Raw genomic sequence first — 27,479 nt, 5'->3', positions numbered from 1 at the left:
GAATTTCCTGCCTTCCTAGCACAGTGTCGGCTGTACTTTGAACTGAGAGCACGGGACTTCCTCAATGACAAAACCAAGGTGTGTTTCGTCATCAGTCTGTTAAAGGGGCAGGCGGCCAAATGGGCCACACCCTTACTGGTCGCGTCCTCTCCCCTACTGACTGATTACCAGGGGTTCGAGGCCCACCTGTCTGCTGCTTTCTCAAACCCAGTCCAAGCAGCCACAGCTAACCGGAAGATCAGGGCACTGAAACAAGGCAACTCCTCGGTGGCTCAATATGCCACTGAATTCAAGCTCCTGACGCAGGACTTGGCGTGGAATGAGGCTGCCCAGATGGACCAGTTTACTGAGGGGTTGGCAGAGGAGGTCCTGGATGAACTGGCCAGGGTGGAGCAGCCACCCACGCTCCAAGAACTTATCACCCTCTGCCTCCGCATCGATGGCCGCCTGGAAAGTCGCCGCCAAGCCAAGACCAGAGGGCGCCAGCTCCCTGCGCCGTGCTACCTGGCTCCTCGCCCGTCCCCAGCTAGTACCAGCACCAAGGACGAGCCTATGCAGCTTGGAGCTGCTCGACCCCGCCTGACCCCAGAGGAAAAGACCAGACGCCGCACGCAGAATCTGTGCCTCTACTGCGGCACGGCAGGCCACTATGCCTCTGGCTGCCCTGCTAAGCATCGGATACCTGGACCTTCGCTGCCACCGCCGCCAAAAGGGCAGCCCCAGGCGTAAGTGGACCCCCCAGCCTGGGGCGACTAGCTGGGTCCTCCGAACAGCGGGCTGATACCCCAGGGCCATTCCTGCTACCAGTCAAACTCCGTCTGCCTGATGAACGCTGGCTGTTCGTGTATGCCATGCTGGACTCGGGAGCGGCCCACTGTTTTATAGATGCCGCCTTTGTGAAGCAGCACCAGATCCCTGTGCAGACAAAAGGGATTCCGTCGCTGGTGGAGGCTATTGATGGGCGCCTCCTCCGTTCTGGCCCCGTCACCCAGGAGACCTGTCCCATCACCTTCCACGTCCAGCAGCACCAAGAACAGCTGCGGTTTGATGTCGCCCGCATGCCTCGCTTCCCGCTGATTCTAGGCCTTTCCTGGCTGAAGCTGCACAACCCCATCGTGGACTGGGCCCAGCAGGAACTACGCTTCCGAGACCCATGCCCCCATCTGACTCCTCCCACCACTCTAGCAGCTGGCATCCCGAGTGGTGGTCCTCAGCTCCCTCAGAAGTATGTGGACTTTGCTGATGTCTTTGAAGAGACAGGAGCTGATCAGCTTCCCCCTCACCGGCCCTACGACTGTGCCATTGATTTGGTACCTGGGGCACCACTCCCGGTGGGGCGTCTGTACCCAATGTCGGAGCCGGAGTTGGCAGCTCTGCGAGACTTCCTGGACAAGAACCTGAAACGCGGATTCATCCGACCCTCAACCTCTCTCCTATCTGCTCCAGTGCTCTTCGTGAAGAAGAAAAGTGGGGAGCTCCGGCTGTGCAATGACTACCGGGCCCTGAACAAGATCACCATCCGCGACCGGTACCCTCTACCACTGATCCCTGAACTCTTGGATCGCCTAAAGGGGGCCCAAATCTACACCAAGCTGGACCTCCGTGGAGCGTACAATTTGGTGCGCATACGGCCCGGAGACGAATGGAAGACCGCGTTTGGGACCCGATACGGGCAGTACGAGCACCTGGTAATGCCCTTCGGACTGACCAATGCCCCCGCTGTCTTCCAGAGGTTCATGAATGACATATTCCGGGACCTGCTCGACCGCTTCGCGATCATATACCTGGATGACATCCTAATTTACTCCCGCAATCCTGCCCAGCACGCCGAGCACGTCCGCCAGGTCCTGCAGCGCCTACGAGCCCATGGTCTCTACGCCAAGCTGGAGAAGTGCGACTTCGACCTGCGCTCTGTCGAGTTCCTTGGGCACATCGTGTCACCGCAGGGGATCCTCATGGACCCGAAAAAAGTAGAAGCGGTCCTGACCTGGCAGGCTCCTCAGAATCGCAAAGACCTGCAGCGGTTCCTCGGTTTTGCCAACTACTATCGGCAATTCATCCCGGCCTACGCATCCCTGACCACACCCCTGACTCAACTACTCCGCCCCAAAGAACCCTTCCACTGGTCCCCAGAGGCCGATAACGCCTTCTCCACCCTGAAGACTCGCTTTGCCACCGGGCCACTCCTGAGATACCCCGACCCCCAGCTTCCCTTTACGGTGGAAGCTGATGCCTCCAACGTGGCCCTGGGAGCAGTGCTGTCCCAGCGCGAGGAGCCGTCCCAGCCACTACAGCCCTGCGCCTATTACTCGCGGCAGCTCACTGCTGCAGAGAGGAACTATACCATCTGGGAGAGGGAGTTGCTCGCGATCAAGGCGGCGTTTGAGGTTTGGCGACATTACCTCGAAGGGGCTCGCCACCCTGTTCAAGTGCTCACCGATCACCGGAACTTGGAACACCTCCAGACCACCCGCCGTCTCAACCAGCGCCAGATCCGGTGGTCCCTATTCTTCTCTCGCTTCGACTTCCGGATCTCCTACATCCCCCATACCCAGAACCGGAAAGCAGACGCGCTCTCCCGGAAACCGGAATACGCCCCTGCCTCAACTGAGACCGCGCCCGCTGCTCCAATCCTGCCGCCCTCAGTATTTGCAGCCACCTCCACTTCACCAGCACTCGTGGAGGACATTCGGGCTAGCCAGGCCAATGATCCCTGGGTCCAGCAACACCTCCAGGCTCTCCAAGATGACCCAACAGGGGAGTTCACGACTCGAGGCGGCCTCTTGCTACACCGCGAACGCCTCTATGTGCCGCCCGGGCCCTTGCGGGCAGAAGTGCTACGCCTGACCCACGACTCGTTACCCGCTGGACACTTTGGACAGCATAAGACCACCCACTTGCTGACAAGGGAATTCTGGTGGCCACGAGTTCGCGCTGATGTTGCCCGCTATGTCAGCTCCTGTGACGTCTGCCGACGGGCCAAAGACATCCCAGCCAAACCCTCAGGGTTGCTGCAGCCCTTGCCCACATCTTCAGGACCCTGGGATACCATCTCGATGGACTTCATCACGGAACTTCCACGCTCCAAGGGTCAGACTTGTATCTGGGTGGTCGTCGACCTATTTACCAAGATGGCCCACTTTGTTCCGTGCCCGAAACTCCCCACAGCTCAGGAGACGGCCCAGCTTTACCTGCAACACATCTTTCGTCTGCATGGACTCCCAGCCCATCTGATCTCCGATCGGGGCCCTCAGTTCTCCTCTCGGTTCTGGCAAGCCCTCCATTCCAGCCTGGGTACTCGAGTGCACCTGTCCTCGGCCTACCACCCACAGACAGATGGCCAGACAGAGCGCACCAATGCCACGCTAGAGCAATATCTCCGCTGTTACACCTGTTACCAGCAGGATGACTGGACCACTCTATTGCCCCTAGCGGAGTTTGCATACAACAACGCGGTCCATTCATCCACCCAAATGACCCCGTTTGCTGCAACCTACGGGTACCACCCTCGGTTCTTCCCAGCGATCCTACCACCCACGAATGTCCCCGCCGTCGATGCCTACCTGCAAGAACTCCGTGCCAGCCAAGACTTGCTCCGAGAGCAGCTACAGCAAGCCAAGGAGGCATATAAACGGGCTGCGGACCGAAAGAGGCAAGAAGGCCCTCCAGTGCAGCCGGGGGATCAGGTGTGGCTCTCAACTCGCTACCTGCGCCGGCCTGGTCGGTCTCACAAGCTGGATGCACGGTTCATTGGACCCTACCCCGTCGTTGAACAAATAAACCCCGTCGCCTTCAGGCTCCAGTTGCCACCCCACCTCCGCATTCACCCCGTGTTTCATCGCTCCCTCCTTGTTCCGGCTGCACCCCCTGACCCAGCTCGGACTCCTTCCCCACCGCCGCCACCACCAGTGTTGGTGGATGACGAGGAAGAATATGAGGTGCGCCAGATCCTGGACTCCCGGTACCATCGTGGAGGCCTCCAGTACCTGGTGGACTGGGAGGGATACGGCCCAGAAGACCGGTCTTGGGAGCCCGAGGACAATCTTCATGCCCCGGACTTGGTGCACCAGTTCCACCACGACCACCCCGACCTTCCAGGTCCCTCGACGGAGGGGGGCCCTGGGGGGGGGGGATAGTGTCATGGGTGCTGGGGACCCTTCAGAGGAAGTTGAGTCTGATGAGGAAACTGTGCCCCTGCCACCTGCACCAGTGCCCCTGCCTCCTGCTGGAGAAGATCCCAGCCCCCCTGCCTCGCCCTCTCGGGTGGCTCGTGTGCGTGACCGCCTCCGGCAGGACCTCAGGGATCGGAGGAGGGCGGCACGCTCACAAGCAAGACGCTCCCTGAGCCCTGAGTTCTGAGAGGATTCTGGCCCTTCTAAGAGCAAGGATGCTTGAGTGGTAACAGGATCCTGGCTGCCTCCCTGAGCCAGCAATTAGCCCAAACGGGCAACAGCCAGCAGAGGGCTATATAGATGTGGGCTTTGGGAGGAAGCTTTGTGGAAGCAACTAGTCATCTCCCTGACATTCTAGCATCCACTCCGGCTTGACTTTGGTTCCTGACTCCCTGACTTTGGCTTTGGACTTCTGGACTCCCTGACCTCGGCTTCTGGACCTCAGACCTGCGATACTTCTACAGTGATTCGGATTTGGCGCCTCGGACCCTCCTGCTTACTGGCTACAGACCTCGGACTGCCTCTGGACTTTGCCTGACCCGGCCCCAGCCGTGACACCAGCACTGAAACATTGAAACTTGAAACTGAGTGTAGTTGCAAGACCGCCGTATGTTTTGAATGTTTTAAGTACATAACTATGTGAAAGTTTAGATTTTAATTATGTAAATTCTGGAATGTCTAATTCTTATGCATAATTTTATATTTTTATGTCAGTTTTTATATGTTGTAAGCCGCCCTGAGCCACCTGGTGGGAAGGGCGAGATATAAATCTCAAATAAAAATAAATAAATAAATAAATAAATAAATAAATCTTTAGAAGAGTCTTCTTTCTGGGATGACAGCCCTGCTGACCAATTTGATGCAGCGTGCGGCGTATGGTCTGAGCACTGACAGGCTGACCCCCCGCACACACCTTCAACCTCTGTAGCAATGCTGGCAGCACTCATACGTCTATTTCCCAAAGTCAACCTCTGGATATGATGCTGAGCACGGGCACTCAACTTCTTTGGTCGACCATGGCGAGGCCTGTTCTGAGTGGAACCTGTCCTGTTAAACTGCTGTATGGTCTTGGCCACCGTGCTGCTGCTCAGTTTCAGGGTCTTGGCAATCTTCTTATAGCCTAGGCCATCTTTATGTAGAGCAACAATTCATTTTTTCAGATCCTCAGAGAGTTCATTGCCATGAGGTGCCATGTGGAACTTCCAGTGACCAGTATGAGGGAGTGAGAGCGATAACCTGCTCCCCTTTCACACCTGATACCTTGTACCACTAATGAGTCACATGACACCAGGGAAGGAAAACGGCTACCTGGGCCCCATTATATGGCTTGGGACCTGTCTACCTGAAGGACCGTCTTTCCCCGCATGTACCCCAGAGAGTACTGAGGTCGGGAACACAAAATCTCCTTACTGTCCCTGGGCCGAAAGAAGCCTGCTTGAAATCCACCAGAGAAAGGGCTTTCTCTGTTATGGCCCCACATGGTGGAATCAGTTGCCGGAAGAGGTGAGGGCCCTGCGGGACGTTGTTCAGTTCCGCAGGGCCTGTAAGACGACCCTCTTCCGGCTAGCCCATACCTAGCTTGAGAATTTAACACAACTTGCCAGATTTCTTTCTTTTATATATATTCTGAATATTTATTAATATTTATGGTTTTATCTGTTTTAAATCGTCATTCCCTTATATGTTTAAATATTGTTAATTTTATGTGGAATCTATTGTTGGAAGCCGCCCTGAGCCACTCGTGGGAAGGGCGGGATATAAATTCTAAATAAATAAATAAAAATAAATAAATTTGGACATTATCACTTAGGGGTGTACTCACTTTTGTTGCTAGCAGTTTAGACATTAATGGCTGTATGTTGCATAATTTTGAGGGGACAGCACATTTACACTGTTATACAAGCTGTAGACTCACTACTTTACATTGTAGCCAAATGTCAATTCTTCAGTGTTGTCACATGAAAAGATATACTTAAACATTTACAAAATGTGAGGGGGTGTACTCACTTCTGTGACATACTGTAACTTGATTACTCTTTAGTGCCATCTGAAATTGTTTTGAAATTGTTCTAAATTGTTTTGCATTTTATTGTTTTACTGATTCATGAATGGGTTCTTATATTGTTGTTTACTGCCCTGAGCCTTGTGTGCATAGGGGAGGGCAGGCTAAAAGTCTAATTTATATATAAATAAGATCTTGCAAATATTTCCCTGTTTCCCATTATTTCCTTTTTCCTCTCCCTGAAAGCTGCCACAACCTCTTCCTTTTCCCATTTTCTTCTCTCTTTCCCACCCATCAGCCAACCTAATTTTTTCTATCCCCGGTCTACAGCTTTTCCTTTCTCTCTCCACCTGACAGACTCTCCCCAGAGAACCTGTGTGTGTGACCAGCTCCTGGATGGGAGTGGGCCCAGCTGCACAGTGCCAGCTGATATCCTAGATTCAGGTGAGCAGTGGGGAACCTGCAAAGACTTGTGAGGGCCATCTCACCTCTATTTCTTCTTTCACTCCTCTTGGCAGCCCCCATATCATCACCTTTCCCTGCTTCCTTTTCTCCTTCCCACCTTCCAACCAATGTTTTATCTGCCCTCCATCTTCAGTTATAGTTTTTTTTAAAATTTAATTCATTTATATCCCACACTTCTGCACAATGATGATCCAAAGCAGTTTACATCATTGTCCTTTCTTCCATTCTATCCTCATGAAGATCCTGTAGGGCAGTATAGGCTGAGTGTGTGTGACTGGCCCAAGGTCAGTGAATTTTCATGACAGAGTGAGGATACTAACCAGGGTGGCCCAGATCCTCTACTGACATGCTAACCTCTGAGCTGCATTTCCTTTGTGGGGCAGCTGATGTCGAACAGGAGCAAGCAGCCAGGCCTAGGTGAGTCATGTAAATCACATACTAGCAAGTTGTTCTAGGAGTTGTAGCCAACTGAGGCCCCAATGAGTCCTCCCTCAAAGGCCAAAAGAGCCAAGAGTGTTGCTCTGCCTCTCCCCCCTACCTTTTTCTGACAGAAAGCAAAGCTTAATGAGGGCAATACTGTTGTGGTTGCCTAGCAACACCTACCATGGCCAATGAGAGAGCAGTTATGTCTCAAAGCTAAAGGGCCTGCTTCTATTATTTTGAAAGGTTCCTTAATTCTCCAATTTGTTTTTTGTTTTTAAGATTTCAGATTTTTTTTCCCTACATGCTTGAGCCTGGGTATTTTTTCAGATTTGTAGAAAGATCTGCCATGTTGAGATTTAGATATATTGATGTGAAATGAACCATTTCAGTAAGATTGTATTTTCTTACCAGTTTACACTGAGGTCTAGGAATTGTATCACATGTACATTCTAAAATTGAAAAGGAAAAAAGTGATATAATGAGCATTCAGGAATCCATCCATATATTCTGACAAATACAGCAAAGAACTATTCCTCACAACTCAATAGCCCCAATATTCTATACTTTCATACTAAATCTTTCTACTTTTCCAGGATTTGGGGCACTATAGATCACTTTTCCTCTATACTACTGGAAAAGGTTAAGTAGGCTCCGCAGTGTACACTCTATATCCAAAGAACTTTGGGAGAATTTCTGTTTATGCAGCAAGATTTTTTAAACCATCACAATAGCCCTTTGTGCTTGCCTAAATGTGATTCCGCAGAAATTAGTAACAAATAAGGATGGGCATGACCTGGCTCATGAATGAAAATTTGTAATGAATTTTGGCTGGTTCATGGTTTGCAAAGTGAAGTGCATGAACTGAAGAACCAAGATGAACTTCCATGAATTATTAAGCCAGTTCGTGAAGAGCAGAAAGTAGGTGCTCTTCACAAAAAAACAGCTGAGTGGCAGGAAGCAGATAGCAGGGGTTTAAAATGGCTCTGAGCCAATTTACTCTAGTGGTTAAGTGCATGGACTCTTATCTCAGAGAACAAGGTTTGATTCCTCACTCCTCCACATGCAACTGCTGGAGTGAGCCTGAATCAGTTATAACTCTCTCAGAGCTGTTCTCTCAAGAGCAGTCCTCAGAGAGCTTTCTCAGTCCCACCTACCTCACAGGGTGTCTGTTGTGAGGAGGGGAAGAGAAAGGAGACTGTAAGCCACTGAGACTCCAAGTGAAGGGTGGGGTATAAATCCAATCTCTTCTTCCCACTCCCCACCACTTTACACAGGGAAACTCCTATTCCCCATTAAAAATGGCAGGAAGCAGAAAGCAGGGGTTTGAATGGCTCTGAGATCAGCTCTGAGCTATTTAAACCTCTGCTTCCTGCTGCTCAGGTGTTTTTCATGAAGAGCTCAGAGTCATTTAACACATTGCTTTCTGCTTGTCACCACCGATTTCAACAGGTAACAAAAAGCAAGGAGTTGAATGGCTTCAAACCAGCTGTTTTTCTACAAAAAGCAGAAAAAGGGCAGGGAGCAGAAAGTAGGTTAAATGGCTAGGAGCCATTTAAATTTCTGCATTCTGCTCCCCACTCCTTTTGAAGGAAGCAGAAAGTGAGGTTCACAAACCCATACAAACCGGTTCAGTTTGTGAACCAACCTCCTGGTTCATGGTTCAGCCACAAACCAAACTGCACTTTTGCTCATCCCTAGTAACAAACAGATATAAAACATCTACAAGAATTACAAAATATGGTCAAAAGATAAATAACAAAAATATTGACCACAGTAAGAAAATATATACAATTATAGGAAATTATGCAGTAATGAGAATTAGAGTCCAGAAACTGTTTCAACAATCTTTATAAACTCAAGCTTGGCTCTTAATATATATTGTAATATAACCAATTGAATGAACTATATCACAGCTGATAGAACAGATTACACTTTTTTCTCCAATTTTTCTTTTTAAAGCAGCTGAAGGAAATTTCTAAATGGTAAGAAAGGAGCTTTACCAGTCAAACTGTTAATAAAGACTTGATAACAGGCAGGAGGACCTAAACAAATACCACAAGTGATTAAATAATTCACCCATAGTGAAATAAGTTTTAAACCATAATTAACTAGTGCAACTGTACTTGCAAATTTAGCAAAATCTAACACTGAATGTGTGGGCAAAAATGCTCTCGTAGCATTCACAAAGGAAATGTAATTAAAGAGAAACCAGTTATAACTTTGCGATTAATAATAGAGATGTATATCTAATTTAAAGATATATCTCTAATATGCTATTACAAGAAAGTACATAAGGCCACTGATATTTATGCAAGCCAATATATTAAATGTGTCAGATTCAAATTCAGATTTATTACAGTACACAACCAATAAAACAATTTAAGAAGCCAATCCATTCAAATCCGATATACAAAGTACTCAAACATTTAGACATGGTTGTTACAATAGCATAAAAATATTTGAAAAAGGGAGCTTTACAAAACTTTAAAATATTCAGAAAATATAAAAACAGTCAACTTCAAGGTCTCTCCTTTACAAAATCGTCAGAATTCTCCTGGCAGTCACTAGAAATCTGGGGCTATCATACGTATATTGGGGATTAGAGTCTGCTAACAATATATTTCTAGTTTTGGAGTCCAAAAGGCATCACAATAGCAAAGGATGAATATATTCGCCACCTATGCTTTTATACAGTCCACACTCAAGCAAAACATGCTCAATCGTTTCCACTTTATCTGTACAGCAAGGGCAAATCTGCTCTACCATTGGCACCTTTCTATAATGACCTTCTATGACTTCATATGGAAAAATATTGCATCGGGCCATAGAAAAGGCCCTTCTGTGAGATGGTGTTACTAATATGAAAGGTAAGGGGCTGGAATCACTACATATCTCCTTTGAGGGGGAACTGGATAATCTGGGACCTTGGCAATATCGTTCTGCCTCTCAATGTCTTGTACTCTCTATCTGACTATGGCCTTAGCTTGATCTAAGGCCATTAGCTGGAGAGATTCCGGTGAGAAACTAAACACGGCCAATGTCTGATGAATAGCTCTAACCCAGGATGATCAGTGGCTATCCAATAAAATTAACGAAGTGATATTTGAGGGGCAATGACTAAGCCAAGTGATGATTGAAATCTGATGATAGTCTGAGTTGATTTGCGACCCAAATTAGCAGCATTGTCCATGGTGGGCCTTCTTTGACCCTGTGGATTGAATCATGAACCCCTGATATTTATAAGTTACTACCTGTTGTAAACTATGTCCATTTATACTCCATTTCCTTAGCTTGGGTTTTGGGCTGAATGCCATAACTTTTGATTTCTGGTAGTTGATCTCAAGATTTAGCATTAAACTATCCTACCACATAGTTGTTTACAACTAGCCCGTAACTAGTTTTTAGACTAGCCCGCAGAACATATTGATGACTGATATTTTCCTAGAAATTGCAATGTTCAGTAATTTTGTTATCTAATATCATCCTTTTATATTATCCTATCATTAAAAGGAAGTTTAAAAAATATAATTACCACATGTACGATATGGACAGCACTTTTCCGGACTCCAAACTTCTACCAAGGACATGCCTAACATACATTTAAATTCAGGACAACGGTAGGTTTCACAAACTGTACATGGTTGGGGGGGGGGAGAGAAAAGAAAGAAATTGTTTTAAATTTCCTAGAAGGGAACGAATTGCTGAAGGTGCAACATAGGGACTGCGGTTTTTATGCAGAAATGTGTAGAATGCTTCTTATTAGAATAATTTACAATTGCATGTGTACCTGTGTAAGCATATTATGTAATTGTTTATCCAGACATTTTTACAAGTTAATAGAATACACAAATATATGAGTTGCAATATCTTTATAGACATGGTGGTTGCTCTGTTTTTGAAGCTGCTGACAAAGCATGAATATTAGCAGACACACGTTCATCATCTATTGTATGTATATATTTTATATTTAACTATTAAAGTTCTCCAATTTAACTTCCTCTAACTTTCAATTAATATTTTTATGGCCATAAGTGGCACTGAGTGAACAATACACACTACTTCAAAGGTTAGTAACAGCTTCCTATACTTTACATATGGCTGCTTAAAAATGTATGTGGCAGATCAAAATGAATTCTCATTAATAAGTATACTGTGTTGTTAATTAACTTTTAGGCTGGGGGGAAAACAGTATAAACTAATTAAGAAAACCCCTAGAGAAACTGTAATGTTAACTTACCACACTGGTAAGTAGGGCAGCACTTGTCTGTAGTATTGCCATCCACAGTGAGCACTTCTCCTTCCTGGCACTTTGGAATTTGATCAGAGCAAATACCACATGCTGAGAAAGAAAACGATGCAAACCGTTAAGCACTGCTGCTATCAAATTCTTCACATTTTTTCCTGTCAGTATATAAATACTTCCTAATGGTATGAGAGGTAAAGCAGAAATCAAATCAGAAATCTTTGACTGGTTTCACACTAGGCTTGTTTTGGGTGGAGAGCCCTTTTGCTCTGGGGGTTTCTCTCCATTTTCGCACAAGTTGCCCCAGAGCGGTGAGTTGGCACGTCGCAATTCTACAGCAAGCAAGATCCTCTGACAAGCGGTTTCTACTTGCTGTGGAAAAGCGGCACACCAACTCACAGCTCCGCAGCAGCTTACGCAAAAATGGAGAGAAGTCCTGGGGGCAAAAGGTCTCCCTACTCAGAACAAGCCCTAGTGCAAAATCGGTCAATATGTATTAATTAGAATTTAATCTTGTTTCTGTTTTATTGTCTTATTGCCAGAATCCAAATATATATGGAGAGAAACACTTTTTTATCCACAGGGGAATCCCCTGCTGCTTGTGTAGAATATCTGAAAAATAAAATGAGGACGTCTTGGCACACATGGAAGTGCATGAATGTACTGGAGCTACTGGATTTCAACCAATACCCCATTTTCTGATTTCATTACTCATTTTAATCTCAATATAAAATAAATTCCATATAGATTGCTTCTTTTCTGATGCCACTATGAACTATCTCCTTGGAATTTGCAGAGGTCAGAATCTTTGTAATGCATATGGTGCAAAGAACCATGATGATAACAACAACAACAACAACCTGGTTTAGTTTTGGCTTGTCCCAAAAGTGGCATTTGGAATACAACAGCCATTTGTCTCTATGGCTTTATAACAACTGAGAACTAAAAAATACTGTTATTTAAGTTCCACTAATGCAATATAAAATACTTGTGGGCATAGTCTGTTTGTATTAAGCATTTTTAAAAAAAATGCAATACAGCTGTATTTGATAAGGAACCACTGTCAAATAATCTTTTCTGATCAACTTTCAGACCCATTGCTTTGTATGTAGCTTATGTTAGCATGGACACTACCAGTGTCATCTTACAGCAGGGATGTCGAACTCATTTGTTATGAGGGCCGGATCTAACATAAATGAGACCTTGTTGGGCTGGGCCACATTGGGCCAGGCCATGTGTGTACCTATTTAAGATTAGGTTGCAGATATGTAAACTTTATAAAGGGCACAAACACAATTAAAGATTTTAAAAAAACAACAACCTTAAAACATGCTTAAAACATTAGCACTCGTTGGTCTTAAAGGTGCTTTCTTTGTATCTCTTCCATGGGATCCAGAGAACTGGGCAAAGGAAGCACTGGCTTTTTCCATCGTTCCCTAGGGGACAAGGAGGGGCAGGGGCCTCATCCAATAGAAGGAAGAGAGGCTTGGCTCAGTAGCTTTGCTGTGTGATTGAGAGAGCCTGGCAAAGCAAGCTCTGCCTCCCCCCCACTTTCCTCCCCAAGGAAGCAGCCTCGGCCAATGGAGAAAATAGACACTTTGCTCTGTAGCTATGTGCTACAGAGAAGGAAGAAGGAAGTAGATAACAGACAGTTGCTCAGGGGCCTGATAGGAGCCCTCCAGGGGCCTGATTCAGCCCTCAGGCAACATGTTTGACACCCCTGTCTTACAGTATTGCCAGGATCTGAATCCAAGAAACTTAAACTGCCTCTGTCCACCCAAATGTACAGAGACAGCCAGTGCTGCCCAATGGTTAGAAGGTTAGACTAAAAATGGGTTTCCTTTTCTGTTCATGAAGCCCATGTATTAATCTGATGACTGGTAGTAAGGAACTGAATTTGATATACCACAGATGTAGGCTACACAGCAGGTTCCTTCCACATGGGCAGCAATCAGGGTTTGATCTGGTTGACAGTTTGGAATTTGTTCCATGGACTCGCATTTTTCTGGATCACATTCTGAAATACATAGGAAAGTCTTAATAAGGCTTAGGAAAGAGTACTGCTATCCCTATTGCCTTTGCAATGAGACTGGGAATCAGCACGGAGGAATATAGATGTAGCATTAGTCATCTGTATATGCAGAATCAACAGCTCCCACAAAACAGAAACATAGGTTCTGACTGTTCTGCAATCTTATCTAGCCATGAACTATCAAACATATCCATTTAAAGTTAATAATACTGCCATGCCCTAGAGGATATTTGGTTATCTTTTTTTACCTTGACTTTTTTTTCTTTACAACTGCATATAGTACAGAGTCAAACTAAAATTAACTCTTCAGGCAGGATGTAGACTATGGGATTGTAATGAAAGGTGCCTTTCCATTCACAGAGGTCTTTCAGCTCAGGGAAGGAGCCCTCCTTTGAATGGAAGGGGATGTTTCAATCTAACCCTAAGTTTCTTAAGAGACATTTGTATCTTAGTAATATTTTATCTGTGAAAGTAATTCCATTTTTTACTAATCTGATAGTGTAAGACCCTAACTACAGTTCCTATAGTGAAGGTGCAAACTGCTTGTATGATTTGATTTATTAATTTAATACCTACCACAAGTATAATTGGGACAGCAAGAATCATCACGGTAGTAGGTAGCTAGCTTCTCTAGACCTTTGCATTCAGGAATCAGTGTTTCACAGAGGCTCTGATTACAAGCTTTTGAAAGAGAAGAAGACAAAGACATATTACCAAATGTGGTAAGAGTCGAATGCACATGCTATGCATGATGAAATAAACATTTAAAGAAAGATTTTTTTAAAAAATACCTACTAATATCAAGAATTAGAACTCTATTTTGAATGCAGTATTTGGGGTTTTTCACAATTTGGAACATTAAAGAAGAAATTAGATGTCAGAGAACAAAGAGGGGTGTGAATAGAGGAGAAAGGGCAGTAACTGGGAGCAATTGAGATGATCTGTGTGGGAGGATGTGGCGGACTTGTTAGCCTTGCTGAAGTTCCTGCTCTGTTTTGGGGTCCTTAAACTGGAACTATTTTCTTGCCCTGATCTGGATAGCCCAGGCTAAGCAGGGTTGCTACCTACTAACAACAGCAAAAATTGGTATAAAAGAATGATGCTGGCTAAGCTATAGTTATAACAAAATGAAAAATCGGATAACACCAGTTAAGTAAATCTTATGCATTACACGTTAAAGATACTTACTACAAACTTTCTGAGGACAGCAGGTCTGATCATCGTGTACAATTAAGGCCACTTCTCCAAAGTGCTGGCACTCAACGTCTTGACTAGCTGAACAATTGTACTCTACAGGAGTAACAGTCTCATTGTCAACACATCTGTACATGCAACATCCATTAAGAGAGGTTTTCCAAGTCTCACCCAATGCGCGGGGTACTCCAGAACTGTCTGTACAAGCTGAATTTTTAGGGGAAAATGTATTAAATATATATTGGTCTTTTTTATTCTGTGACAGATGATACAGCTCACAAGAATGATAGTTGGAGAACCAATACAGGATTAGTGTCAGCTAATGTGCAAAATATTCACAATATCCAATCAATCATTAAAACCAATTCATGGCAGATTAAGGGCCTGATCCAGACATCTGTGGGGGGTATGCGTAATGCTGTGTATGAGAATCTCTCTGAATGTATAGATACAAGGAACTGTAATCTTTGCCAGTGCTGGTTGTGTGTTAGAAAGGCAAAGGAAAGGGACATCGATTCGATTTTTATTTGATTTTTAGCCTGCCTTTCCCACAAATGGGCTCACTCACATGTACACGACAGTAACTTTGAATATCTTGTAGTGATGTGCACATATTTCAGGGGCTTTCATAGGTGCTCTGTGCAAGGTTTTTCCAGCACACACCACTCTACTTTATAAGTGAATATACGTCTATACAGAAAAGTTTTGTTTTATTTATGTATACATTAAATAAACAGATTGGGATCATTACTTTTGGTCATTACATTACTAGGTAAATGGTAAAAAAACGTAGTAGATCTATACTCACCACACTTATCTTCTGGGATGCACAGAGCAGAATGAGCACGGTGAAGGATGGTTCCTTTCGCACAGACACATCCCTCTGTGAGTATTAAACAAGAATCTGAATCCTGAGGTACTAAGTCCATATTCTGACAAGTAATTGGTGTATCACAGGCAGGTATACAGGCCTTATAAAGAAAACCTTCTGAGCATGGAAATGCTAGTGAGAAAACACATGAAGAGATTCATATACTGACAATCAAGGTTCAGCTACAAGCTGTATGCCAAAACATAAGACAACAGATACAGGCATCCTCCATAAACTTCCTCCTATGAAAATACCTTTTTTAAAAGTACATTAACAAATATACTTAAGTAAATATATTTTAAGCATAAATAACAATTAAGAAAAAAGGACAAGTGCAGTTTAGTTCTACTGCAACTATATTGAGTTACAAATAATTTATAAAAGGCAGCAAAATATATTAACTCCTGCTCCTTTCTTTCCTTTACAAAGATCAAAAGTTATGGATTTTAAATTCTCTCTTGAATACTGTGGGCACCTTATAGCCCCAAAAGAGAATTCTAATGACTTAAGTGCTGTGAGTCTCTGATGAATGGTCAGATCCCACCCCCCCCCCCCCCCCCAGAATATACACATGGCTTCTGCTGAATGTGAATCATCATTTTTTAAAATCTCTGGAAAATTTATGAAGACCCATAGACTATGATCAAATCCCTGTTTCAATCTATACAAAGGACTACAGATTCTCACTATAATGGAGATTGCATGCTTTGCCTTATGGACAATGAAATATTTGCCATTGCTTTCTAGTTTGGATAGTCTCTTGATGGGGGAAAAATACCACAAGGTACATCTGAGACTGTAAACATTTGCCTTGAAATCTTAAAGACTTGTAAACAGCCAAGTATGAGGACAATTTAACTACCCACTATATTCTACCCCTTCCCTCCTGAATGCGTTGCAGGTGTTCAGGATTCCATCTTGACAACCCTTTCCCCCTCTCTATGTGATGAGCTGGGCATACTCATTCTCATGTGTGGGGCTGGATGAGGTCACTCCTATAGAAGCATGTTATTGTATGAAAGGAGGAAGTGTTATTACTATTTTTATTCATTCATTTATTATAAAGTACAAAAGGAAAAAACACTGTGTGATTTATCTGAATTTAAAAACCATATGCTTAAGCATCAAGGCAGGTAGCACTTCCTTCATGTTTACAGGAAGTTGTGGAACAAGCCTATGAACAAGCTTGACATTAAATCAGGTCTCTGATACTCCTCTTCAAGCCTTTGTCCCACAGATCGCATTGCCTTTTCATCATCAGGCATCAACATATGTTTACTAGGGTCAAGGCAAACACGGGGCATTTTCACATGTGCTGAATAGTGCACTTTCAATCCACTATCAGAGCACTTTACAACTGGATTTTACTCAGTGAAATGGCAAAATCCAATTGCAAAAAATTACTAAAGTGCATTAAAAATGCACTTTACACTGAACACAAAATACTTACGACAATAATTGGAGCTCCTCCATTCTATGCAGATATTAAATTTGTTGCACAAGGCCACATAGGCAGCCAGTGCTATACATGGATTCTGAATATATTCCACATCCTGGACCCACAAATCGCAAAAAGAATCTGGAGAAACCTTAACACATGCACAAAAAAATGCACTAATTTAAATTAGTCACAGGTAATTAGAAACAAGGCTACAAAAGTTTAGTGTTGGATTGAACTGGTATAGTATAATGATTAAAATGTTACAATATAACTCAGGTATTCCCTTTTTGAACCTTACTTTGTCATAAATCCATTAGGCTGCTTTGGACAAGTCACTGTCTCTCAGTTTCACCCCACCTTGCACTCATGGAATAGGGCAGGGTATAAATTAAATACATCAAATAAAAATAAAAAGAATAAAATTAAATAAACAAAATAATCTGTAACATGGGGATTATGATACTATTGACTTATTTTACAAGGTCATTTGTTAAATAACTGAACACAATTAAATTAAATACATCAAATAAAAATAAAAAGAATAAAATTAAATAAACAAAATAATCTGTAACATGGGGATTATGATACTATTGACTTATTTTACAAGGTCATTTGTTAAATAACTGAACACTGTGAAGTACTATGTAACTGCTGGATATAAAAAAGCTATAGGGACCAAACTAAATATTAATGGCGAATATAATTATCATAAAATTATCTTGATTACAAAAAAGAAAAAAAAACTGAAGGTCTGAGGATATAGTCTATTTTGAACTGAAAAAAACAGCAATACCAGCAGGCTTCAAGATCAGGGTCCTAGGATTAATAGGATTAATCCTTTCCCTCATACCAATTTCACAGTCTTAAACTCCACTCCCCAAGCAGCTATTCAGGTATCTGTATAATGCCTGTAGGTCCACACCCATACATAGAGTGTGTCATGAACTGCCCAGGTGTAATGTGGGAGGATGAGTCCTCTTCAGAGGAAGATGAGCATAATTCATCCTCAAAAACTGCGTTGGCAGGCCCTACCCATGAGTCAGTTTCAGTTTCAGTCTGGGGTCTCAGGACCTTCCCATAGGAACCATCAGCCAGCACCAATACCAATCCCTGGGGCCCTCAGATCTGAAGGTCCCAAGCATGGACCTGCCTGTGACCAGACTTGCCTTATTCTCCCAAAACACCCCAGGAGCAGAGGAGGTGAAGGGCTTTGGCTGAGACATGGACCAGATGCAGGAGCCTCCCCTCTGCTAAGGAAATGCTAGAAGAGGCTGACAAGTCATCATAGGAGCTGGGTCCCAGTAGAGGAGCTGAGTCTGCTTGCAGGGAAGAGCCAGTGGGAACCAGAAACACATGTAGGGAAACTCTCTATATAAGGCTGCAGCCAGTGTGGGATCAACTTGTCTGCAGTCTTGCTGACTAATCCACCAGCTGCTGGACCTGCTTTGTAGCCATTGTTACCTGACCTTGAAATGCTTTTGGAATACATAACCTGATCCTGCACAGAGGCCTTGGACTGCCTTCTGACTTTGCCTTTGACTGTGCTACTGGATCATGGACTGCGATTTTTGGAGTGTGACCTGAGAACTGCCCCTGTCACACCTTGTGGTAAATGGGCCTTGCCTTCTGCCTGGTGGCCAGGACAGAATAGGTGCATGTCTGGACTCACACACAGCACAAAAGGCAGGCGATTCTGGAGTCCAAATTAAATGAAAAAACTGCATGTGGAACAATCTCACTCTCTGAGCCATGGTCCCAACACAAAATGGGGAAAGGGGGCGTTAACGACTGTTATTGATAGTTTTAACAAATTATGGGAAATTCATTCATAGATCTCTTTTGTCATGTGTAATTTTGCCCTCAAAGTCCTCTATAATCTCAAGGGCTTTTCCACACAAGCAGCTTCCTCCACAGATGGAACTGTGGTTCTGATACAAAACCAAAAACAAGAAAATACCACCACAAAAAATGCCAAGTAGCATTTCAGGCATGTGAAATTCCTTATTATGTTCCTTGGGAAATGCTGTGTGATTATCTTGAGGAATGTAGTTAGATGCCATGAGCACTGAATCAATATTTTTAATAGCATAATTATAAATAAATTATTCAACTGCATTCTCCCCTCTCATGTCCATATATTTCTTCGGGGCTTCTGTTGTCATTCTAGCTTTCTAAAATTCTGTATGCTGTTTTCCCAGAGTGGTTGCTCCAGGGCACCATCTTTGACATATAGCTATAAAAGCTATTATATCAACATTACTCTTGGATGGGAAACATCAGCTGTTAAAGTGCTAAACAACTGGTGAAGAGTGTCAACAGACAGCTCACATGATGGTCAAATCGAAGCTCTTTCCCAGAGAAGGCTTTTCTCCAGAATTCACTAACAATTTGGACTGAGGAAGTTATGGGTGAAATTCAACTCACTGGACAATAATTACCATCCCTAAACTATGACTGATAAAAATATTCAACATTAAACAGAATTTCAACAGAAAATCAGAAGTCAACATACATAAGGATGGCAGCTGCTGAAAGTCTGGTTCAACAACATATTTAAACAAAATGAACAATCCATGACAGAACAGTTTGTTTCGCGACTTCTTGGTTCTCCAACATACTTCAGTGTGTTTGGCACCTGCCAGCTATCTGCAAAGATAACTGAAGCATCCACAGAGCTTACAACAGTCCTGTTAGGTAGCATGAAGTCATTTGTCAAGCTTCCATCACAGAAACCTGCACAAGACAGCAGTGCATATATTAGCACATTTTCATATATAATCACTTTATCCTAGACTACATATTATGTTATATAGAGGCTACATGAAAAAGTCTCAATGATGTAACCATACAAAATCACCACATTGTAGTTTTGACTTGCTAAGAAATTCCATACAACACCAACTGTCTAACAGAAAAGTCCAGTACAGAATTAAGACCTTCATGTGGTTCTAAATTGTGGTGATGTTCCATGTTGTATTGTCCTCTAGAAAAAGCAAGTTGCTAAGCCATTTCTCATGGTATTTCTGTTCTACCTTTCTGGAAAACAAGCAGCTTTCATCATGTGCACTAAATATTAATATTTAAAGTCTGCTGTATGTTCATGTGTTGGTCTGGAGAATTTAATAATGCATTTTGTAATTATGGACAGATAAAAGGCACAATATTTTACATGTTGCTAGATGGAAAATGTATTAAGCTGCACCTTACCAGAGGCTGAGCACATTTCAGAGAGCTCTGAGAGAGAGCGGATAAGAAGTGCTATAAGGGTGAGGATTGGCTTTCTAAACAGCTGGGGAAATTGCTGAGAAGTCTTGAGTTGTGTGATTGTGTGATTGCTGAGAATTTCTGAATTTGTGTTGTTGCTGGGGAACTGCTGTTTGTTTGTTTTGAGGGGGCTGATTGTTGCTGATTGACTGGGAGTGGCTGTGTTCCTAGGGCAGACTGAGGCCCCACCCTCTTTGCATTATTAAGCTGCACCTTGTCAGAGGCGCGAGCCGAAGGGCAAGAGCTAAAGGGCTCTTGGCCTGTGGCTCTTGGTCTGAAGGCTCTGTAAGGACCAGAAACCCAGATCCCTATTTTCCTTGTGTTCCCAATAAGGTAAGTAGACCCTATTCCTTGTGTTCCCAATAAGATAAGTAGACCCTCCAGAAGGAGAGCCACATAAACACAACAGGATTGAAAGGGGGATTGTATATTTTAAAAAGCTATCATGAAGGTAGAATGCCAGCAGGGGGGGTGGGGGCTTTCTAGTGTTTTGCACTGAATGTCACATGTATGACTATCTGTCCAAAGGAAAGAAGTCTTGGGTATGTGCTCGATGCAAAGAGCTCCTGGGCCTCAGGGAATGAATTCGTATCCTTGAGGCCAAGGTGGCGGACCTGAAGAAGCAGAGACAATCAGTTAGGCACTCGGAGAAGACTCTCAGGGACGTGTTAGTTGAGCCCCACTCTGAACATGGCAGCCCCGTTGTTGCCAGAGAGCATGAGGGTCGAGAGGGAACAGGGCACCATGCTGAGGTTAAGGGGAATGTGCCCTCAGATGGGACCTCTTCTTCAGTTGATGAGTGGGTATCCTTTCGCGCCAAGGAACCATCCCTGAGCGGGGGGGGGGGGACTTGGTAGTTGGTGATTCGATCCTTAGGCAAGTAGACAGCTGGGTGGCAAAACTGCATACTGACCATATGGTGACTTGCCTGCTGTTGCGAAGGTAGCAGACATTACGCGTGTTGTAGATAGGCTGATAGACAGTGCTGGGGAGGAGCCAGTGGTCATGGTGCATGCTGGCACCAATGATGTGGGGAAAAGCAGTCGTGAGGTCCTGGAGGAAAAAAATTTAGGCTGCTAGGCAGGAAACTTAAGACCAGGACCTCCAAGGTAGCCTTCTCAGAAGTGCTACCTTTCCACGTGCAGTGCTGGAGAGACAGGCACAAATTAGAAGTCTCAATGTGTGGATGAGACGATGGTGTAAGGAGGAAGGGTTTACGTTTGTTAGGCACTGGGATGCTTTCTGGAACAAGCGGGAGCTGTACAAAAGAGATGGTCTCCACTTGTCCCCAGAAGGAACCAGGCTGCTGGTGCTTAAAATCAAAAAGGTGGCAGAGCAGTTTTTAAACTAAATCTTAGGGAAAGCCGACGAGATGAAATGTCTCTGGTTTGGGTGGACTCATCTCAAAGAGATGAAGGGTTAGCTTTTACTTTTCTACTGGGTAATGGATCAGAGTTGTCCACTGAGATGGTGACAAACAGTATGGACTATCTGCCAAATTCTCAAGGTAGCAGGAGGAAGGTTGTGGGCCTAACTTGCCTGGGAAATTATAGATGTTTGTATACAAATGCTAGAAGTGTTCCAAGTAAAATTGCGGAGTTGGAATGTTTAGTGTTGGGGGAAAACATAGACATTGTGGGAATTTCAGAAACTTGGTGGAATGAGGAGAATCAGTGGGACATGGTGATTCCTGGATATAAGTTATATCGGAAGGATAGGGAGGAAAAGGTTGGAGGTGGGGTGACTCTGTATGTCAGAGAGGGTATACAGTCTAGTAAGACTGAAGTCAGAGAATTAGATTCCCTTCTAGAAATGCTTTGTGTCAAATAGAGGGCCCAAAAGGAAATTTAACTATGGAAGTTCATTATCACCCACCAAATCAAAAGATAGAGGACAATTTTAATATGATGGAAGGATTAAAGATAGTGGCTATATGTAAAAACTGTGTCATAATAGGTGATTTTAACTACTTGCAAATTGATTGGGTCAATATGTGTTCTGGTCAAAAGAAAGAGATTGAGTTTCTAGACACTCTCAATGACTATGCTATGGAGCAGATGGTCACAGAACCAACCAGGGGTGGGGCGATCCTAGATTTGGTCCTAAGTAATGCTCAAGACCTGGTGAGAGATGTAAAAGTGATTGCACCGCTTGGAAGCAGTGACCATAACATTATTGATTTCTCCATTTGTATAAATAGAGTTGCCCCAAAGACCAGCACAACCACTTTTAACTTTAAAAGGGGTAAATTCTCTGAGATGAAGAGGCATGTGAAGAGGAAACTGAAAAGAAAGGTAAATGCAGTCAAAACCCTTGGGGAAGCTTGGAGGCTGTTTAAAACTACAATCCTAAAAGCTCAGATATGAATGAATGAACTTTATTACAGTCATAGACCAATATAAAAACTATAACACATCATATAAAACCCTCCTAAAATACCTAAGATAGTATAAAATACCCTCCTAAAAAAACATAAAATACAATAAAATACATAAACATTTCCCCACCTATACAATCCAAGATAACTAAAATATAATTTAACCAATTTTAAAATTCAAGTCAGTTCCAATTTATATAAATCCTTTAAATCAGAGTATATAAAAACATTTATAAACTAAAATTCCAAGAGATCATACAAGACATGCAGTTTCTTGTTTCTTAGTATGGAACTTCACAAGATAATGGCAAAATTTGGCTATCTGTCTAGAGATAGTTGGACTTGCATCCACCAAAAGTTTCTCCAAACATGCCTCGTCCGCGTCTGCCATTGGTTTAACTACAAACGGGGAAACAAACCTATCCCTCTGTACTTGGTGGAAAGGGCATCGAAAAAACATATGAGTCATCGACTCCACCTCTCCCATAGCACAAGGACAGCGTCGGTCTTCATACGGGACTTTTCTATATTTCCCTTCTAGCACCTTTGAGGGCATGGCTGCGCATCGAGCCAACGTAAAGGCTCTTCTGTGGGCTGGTACCTCCAAATAAAAAAAGTACTTGGCCGTCCTCATAACATATTTGGTCTCAGTAGCTGCTAAAAAAGAGGGGGCCTGTTCTAGATCCCTTTGTAAAGCTCAGATAAAATATATATCACAAGTTAGGAAAGGAACAAACAAGTATAAGAAAAGGCCTGCATGGTTAACAAACAAAGTTACGGAAGCTGTAAAAGGTAAGAAGGATTCCTTTAAGAGGTGGAAAGCTAGTCCAAGTAAGATTTATAAAAGGGAACACAGGCTGTGGCAAATCAAATGCAAGACTGTGATCAGGCAGGCAAAAAGGGACCATGAGGAGAATATTGCAAAAAACATAAAGACCGACAATAAAAATTTCTTTAAATATATTAGAAGCAAAAAACCAGCCAGGGGGGCAGTGGGGCCCTTGGATGACCAAGGGGTAAAAGGATTACTGAAGAAGGATAGGGAAATCCCTGAGAAGCTGAATGCATTTTTTGCCTCCATCTTCACTGTGGAAGATGAGAAGTGTTTGCCCGCTCCAGAACTGCTAATTTTGGAAGGGTTGCTGAAAAACCTGAGTCAGATTGAGGTGGCAAGAGAGGAGGTCCTACAACTGATAGACAAATTAAAAACTAATAAGTCACCAGGTCTGGATGGCATACATCCAAGAGTTCTGAAAGAACTCGAAGTTGAACTTGTGGATCTCCTGACAAAAGCATGTAATCTTTCATTGAAATCTGCCTCCGTTCCTGAGGACTGGAAATGTCACACCCATCTTTAAAAAGGGTTCCAGAGGAGATCCGAGAAATTACAGGCCAGTCAGTCTGACTTCAATACTGGAAATGTTGGTAGAAACCATTATCTAGGACAGAATGAGTAGGCACTTTGATGAACACAGGTTATTGAGGAAGACTCAGCATGGGTTCTGTAACGGAAGATTTTGCCTCACTAACCTGTTACAGTTCTTTGAGAGGGTGAACAAACATGTGGACAAAGGGGACCCAATAAATGTTGTTTACCTTGACTTCCAGAAAGCTTTTGATAAAGTTCCTCATCAAAGGCTCCTTAGTAACCTTGATAGTCATGGAGTAAAAGGACAAGTCCTCTTGTGGATCAAAAACTGGCTAATTAATAGGAAACAGAGAGTGAGTTTAAATGGGCAATCTTCGCAGTGGAAGTCGGTAAACAATGGGGTGCCACAGGGCTCAGTACTGGGTCCCATGCTCTTTAACTTGTTCATTAATGATCTGGAGTTGGGAGTAAGCAGTGAAGTGGCCAAGTTTGCAGATGACACTAAATTGTTCAGGGTGGTGAGAACCAGAGAGGATTGTGAGGCACTCCAAAGGGATCTGTTGAGGCTGGGTGAGTGGGCGTCAACGTGCAGATGAGGTTCAATATGGCCAAGTGCAAAGTAATGCACATTGGGGCCAAAAATCCCAGCTACAAATACAAGTGGATGGGGTGTGAACTGGCAGAGAGAGATCTTGGGGTTGTTGTAGATAACTCACTGAAAATGCCAAGACAGTGTGTGATTGCAATAAAAAACGCCAACGCCATGCTGGGAATTATTAGGAAGGGAATTGAAAACAAATCAGCCAGTATCATAATGCCCCTGTATAAGTCGATGATGCGGTCTCATTTGGAATACTGTATACAATTCTGGTCACCGCACTTCAAAACGGATATTATAGCATTGGAAAAAGTGCAGAAACGGACAACTAGAACGATTAAAGGTTTGGAACACTTCCTCTATGAAGAAAAGTTAAAATGCTTGGGGCTCTTTAGCTTGGAGAAACGTCGACTGTGGGGTGACATGATAGAGGTTTACAAGATTATGCATGGGATGGAGAAAGTAGAGAAAGAAGTACTTTTCTCCCTTTCTCACAATACAAGAACTCGTGGGCATTCAATGAAATTGCTGAGCAGACGGGTTAGAATGGATAAAAGGAAGTACTTCTTCTCCCAAAGGGTGATTAACATGTGGAATTCACTGCCACCGGATGTGGTGGTGGCTACAAGCATAGCCAGCTTCAAGAGGGGTTTGGATAAAAATATGGAGCAGAGGTCCATCAGTGGCTATTAGCCACAGCATATTATTGGAACTGTCTGGGGCAGTGATGCTCTGTATTCTTGGTGCTTTGGGGGGGGGGCAAAGTGGAAGGTTCTAGCCCCACTTGTGAACCTTTTTTTTTTTTTTGCCACTATGTGACACAGAGTGTTGGACTGGATGGGCCACTGGCCTGATCCAACATGGCTTATATTCTTATTGGTTAGTTCTCTCTCTCTCTCTAGTGCTATAAAATGAGTTCAGCATGTTCACTTTCATTTGGTATCTACAATTTTCATGAAAATGTTATATGAATTATTTGTTCACTGAATGGTATTGCACTCCCGGGCCTAAAAATGCCCGTCCTCCAACCTGGTGCAACTCTGCCAAATTCCATGAGGCTCCTGCAAAACCTTATAAAATTCTGCAGGCAAAGATGTTCCACCAGACTTTTGATTGAGAACAGCGACAGTTTCCACCTCTTCTCTGATGTTCTGCTTCATGCTTGCTCACCCTCTCCTCCCCTGTGTCAGGAACAGGTCCCTGACAAATATAGCTGGGGATGACACTGTTATTGTTTTGCTGGTATAATTAGCTTTGTTCATTAACCACTCATTATTTTGCAGATATATTCAGACCCATATTATATATGTATTCACAACTATTAACATCCTTTGTATTTTTAAAACGTTCATTGCATTGTGTGAGATGAGATGTTCCCCGTTTGCAGGTGAAAAAGAAACACAGGGAGATAGCTCTAATCTGTTGTCTCTGGGCAACACTTATATGGTCCAACTGAACTGAGATGGGTCTGTGGAATGTAACCTTGAAGAAAGCAACACTGGGGCCTGAGAAAAGACTTCATAATATCTAATTCAAATTACTTTGGTGGGCACAGGAAAAAGGGGATCCATTATTTCTAGGGGTATAATTAGTGGAGGACCAACCATCCATGTTAGTTTGGCAAGACACTGTCTTGCAAATAGCATGCTGATAATGGTTGCTATCTGATCTATCAGTAAAGCTTCCACATATACTCAAGGAGTCTTATGACCTTACACCCTACCCACAAAGTGGCAGGCAGTTTGTAACAGGAAAAATGAATACTTGCCATGTGTTCTTAACAATATTGGTCATCTGTTCTTAAAATGTATTTTAACTACTGTTTATTATTTTAACTGGTTTGCTTTAATGATACTATACATCACCCAGGGCCCTGTAGCAGCAGGGATTGGGGTGATCCACAGATCTAATGTATAAATAAATAAACTATTAAGAAACTTTTTCTGCCATCACTTCCAGAAACCCACTCAATGTGTCTCATAACTAAAACAACACAAAAAACCCATATGGTCATTAGAAACACAATTCAAAACATGCCAGAGCATAACATGGAGGATCTCAGTTAGCAAGTTGGTGGCCCTTTAAGTACTCATTTAAGTTCTTAAAGTAAGAACCAGCACTGTGAATTGTCTATGGAAGCAGCTGGGCAGCCAGTATAGATCTTTCAGAATGTGTGTGTGTTAAATGTCATCAAGTTGCTTCCCACTTATGGCAACCCTATGAATGTCCCCCAAAATGTCCTATCATTAACAGCTTTGACAGGTCCTGCAAACTGAGGGGTGCAGCTTCCTTTATAGAGTCAATCCAGATCATGTTAAGTCTTCCAGTTTTCCTGCTGCCCTTCAACTTTTCGTAGCATCATTGTCTTTTCCAGTGACCTGTCTTCTCAGAATGTGAGCAACACATGATAGCCTCAGTTTGGTCATTTTAGCTTCTAGGGAGAGTTCAGGTTGGATTTGATCTGGAACCTACTTATTTGTCTTTTTGGTTGTTCATGGTATCTGTGAAACTCTCCTCCAACACCTCATTACAAAAGAACCAACTTTTTTCCTTTCAGCTTTCTTCATTGTTCAATTTTCACACCCATACATAGTAATGTGGCATACTATGGTACGAATAAACTTGATCTTGGTTGCTAGTGACGCATCCTTACTAAGGATGGGCATGAACCAAACAATGAATCATGATACATGCTAAAAATGGCTAATTTGTGGTTCATTCTGAACTGGTTTGTCTAATCCCACCACACCCAAATAAAAAATTAAACTGGCCCCTTTTTCTTGGCATGTCATTTGGTTCATGTTTGGTTCATTTTTCCAGACAACGTGACATGATTCCCCAGCCCACTGCACTTCTAGTCAGTTTCTAGTGACACTGACTAGAAGCACAGTTTCCAGTGAAACTGACTAAAAGCGGCAGATCTGCTCTCCCAAGCCCCCTGCACTTCTGGTCAGTTTCCAGTTGCACTTGCTTTGGGAGGCTGTAGCTCAAACCCGTGAAATCCAATTCACACCAAATTTGGAGACCA

At 43.5% G+C, this 27,479-nt stretch overlaps 1 protein-coding gene across 1 annotated transcript in view; it reads right to left on the bottom strand.

Moving 5' to 3' along the window:
* Positions 1 to 27,479, bottom strand: part of OTOG (otogelin) — a 232,290-nt gene that overhangs the window by 25,572 nt on the left and 179,239 nt on the right. Inside the window, exons 41-49 of the mRNA XM_060262032.1 lie at positions 19,356 to 19,576; positions 16,853 to 16,991; positions 15,340 to 15,534; positions 14,526 to 14,738; positions 13,914 to 14,018; positions 13,212 to 13,322; positions 11,300 to 11,401; positions 10,595 to 10,693; positions 7,471 to 7,511 (exon numbers count right to left, since the gene is read on the bottom strand). Coding sequence (XP_060118015.1) covers positions 7,471 to 7,511; positions 10,595 to 10,693; positions 11,300 to 11,401; positions 13,212 to 13,322; positions 13,914 to 14,018; positions 14,526 to 14,738; positions 15,340 to 15,534; positions 16,853 to 16,991; positions 19,356 to 19,576 — 1,226 coding nt within the window. The remainder of the gene's footprint in view (positions 1 to 7,470; positions 7,512 to 10,594; positions 10,694 to 11,299; positions 11,402 to 13,211; positions 13,323 to 13,913; positions 14,019 to 14,525; positions 14,739 to 15,339; positions 15,535 to 16,852; positions 16,992 to 19,355; positions 19,577 to 27,479) is intronic.

Source organism: Heteronotia binoei, chromosome 21 (assembly GCF_032191835.1).
Source record: "Heteronotia binoei isolate CCM8104 ecotype False Entrance Well chromosome 21, APGP_CSIRO_Hbin_v1, whole genome shotgun sequence".
NCBI classification, from domain to species: Eukaryota; Metazoa; Chordata; class Lepidosauria; order Squamata; family Gekkonidae; genus Heteronotia; species Heteronotia binoei.
Note: the sequence above shows the minus strand (reverse complement) of the source record. Positions and strands in the feature narration are given on the sequence as shown.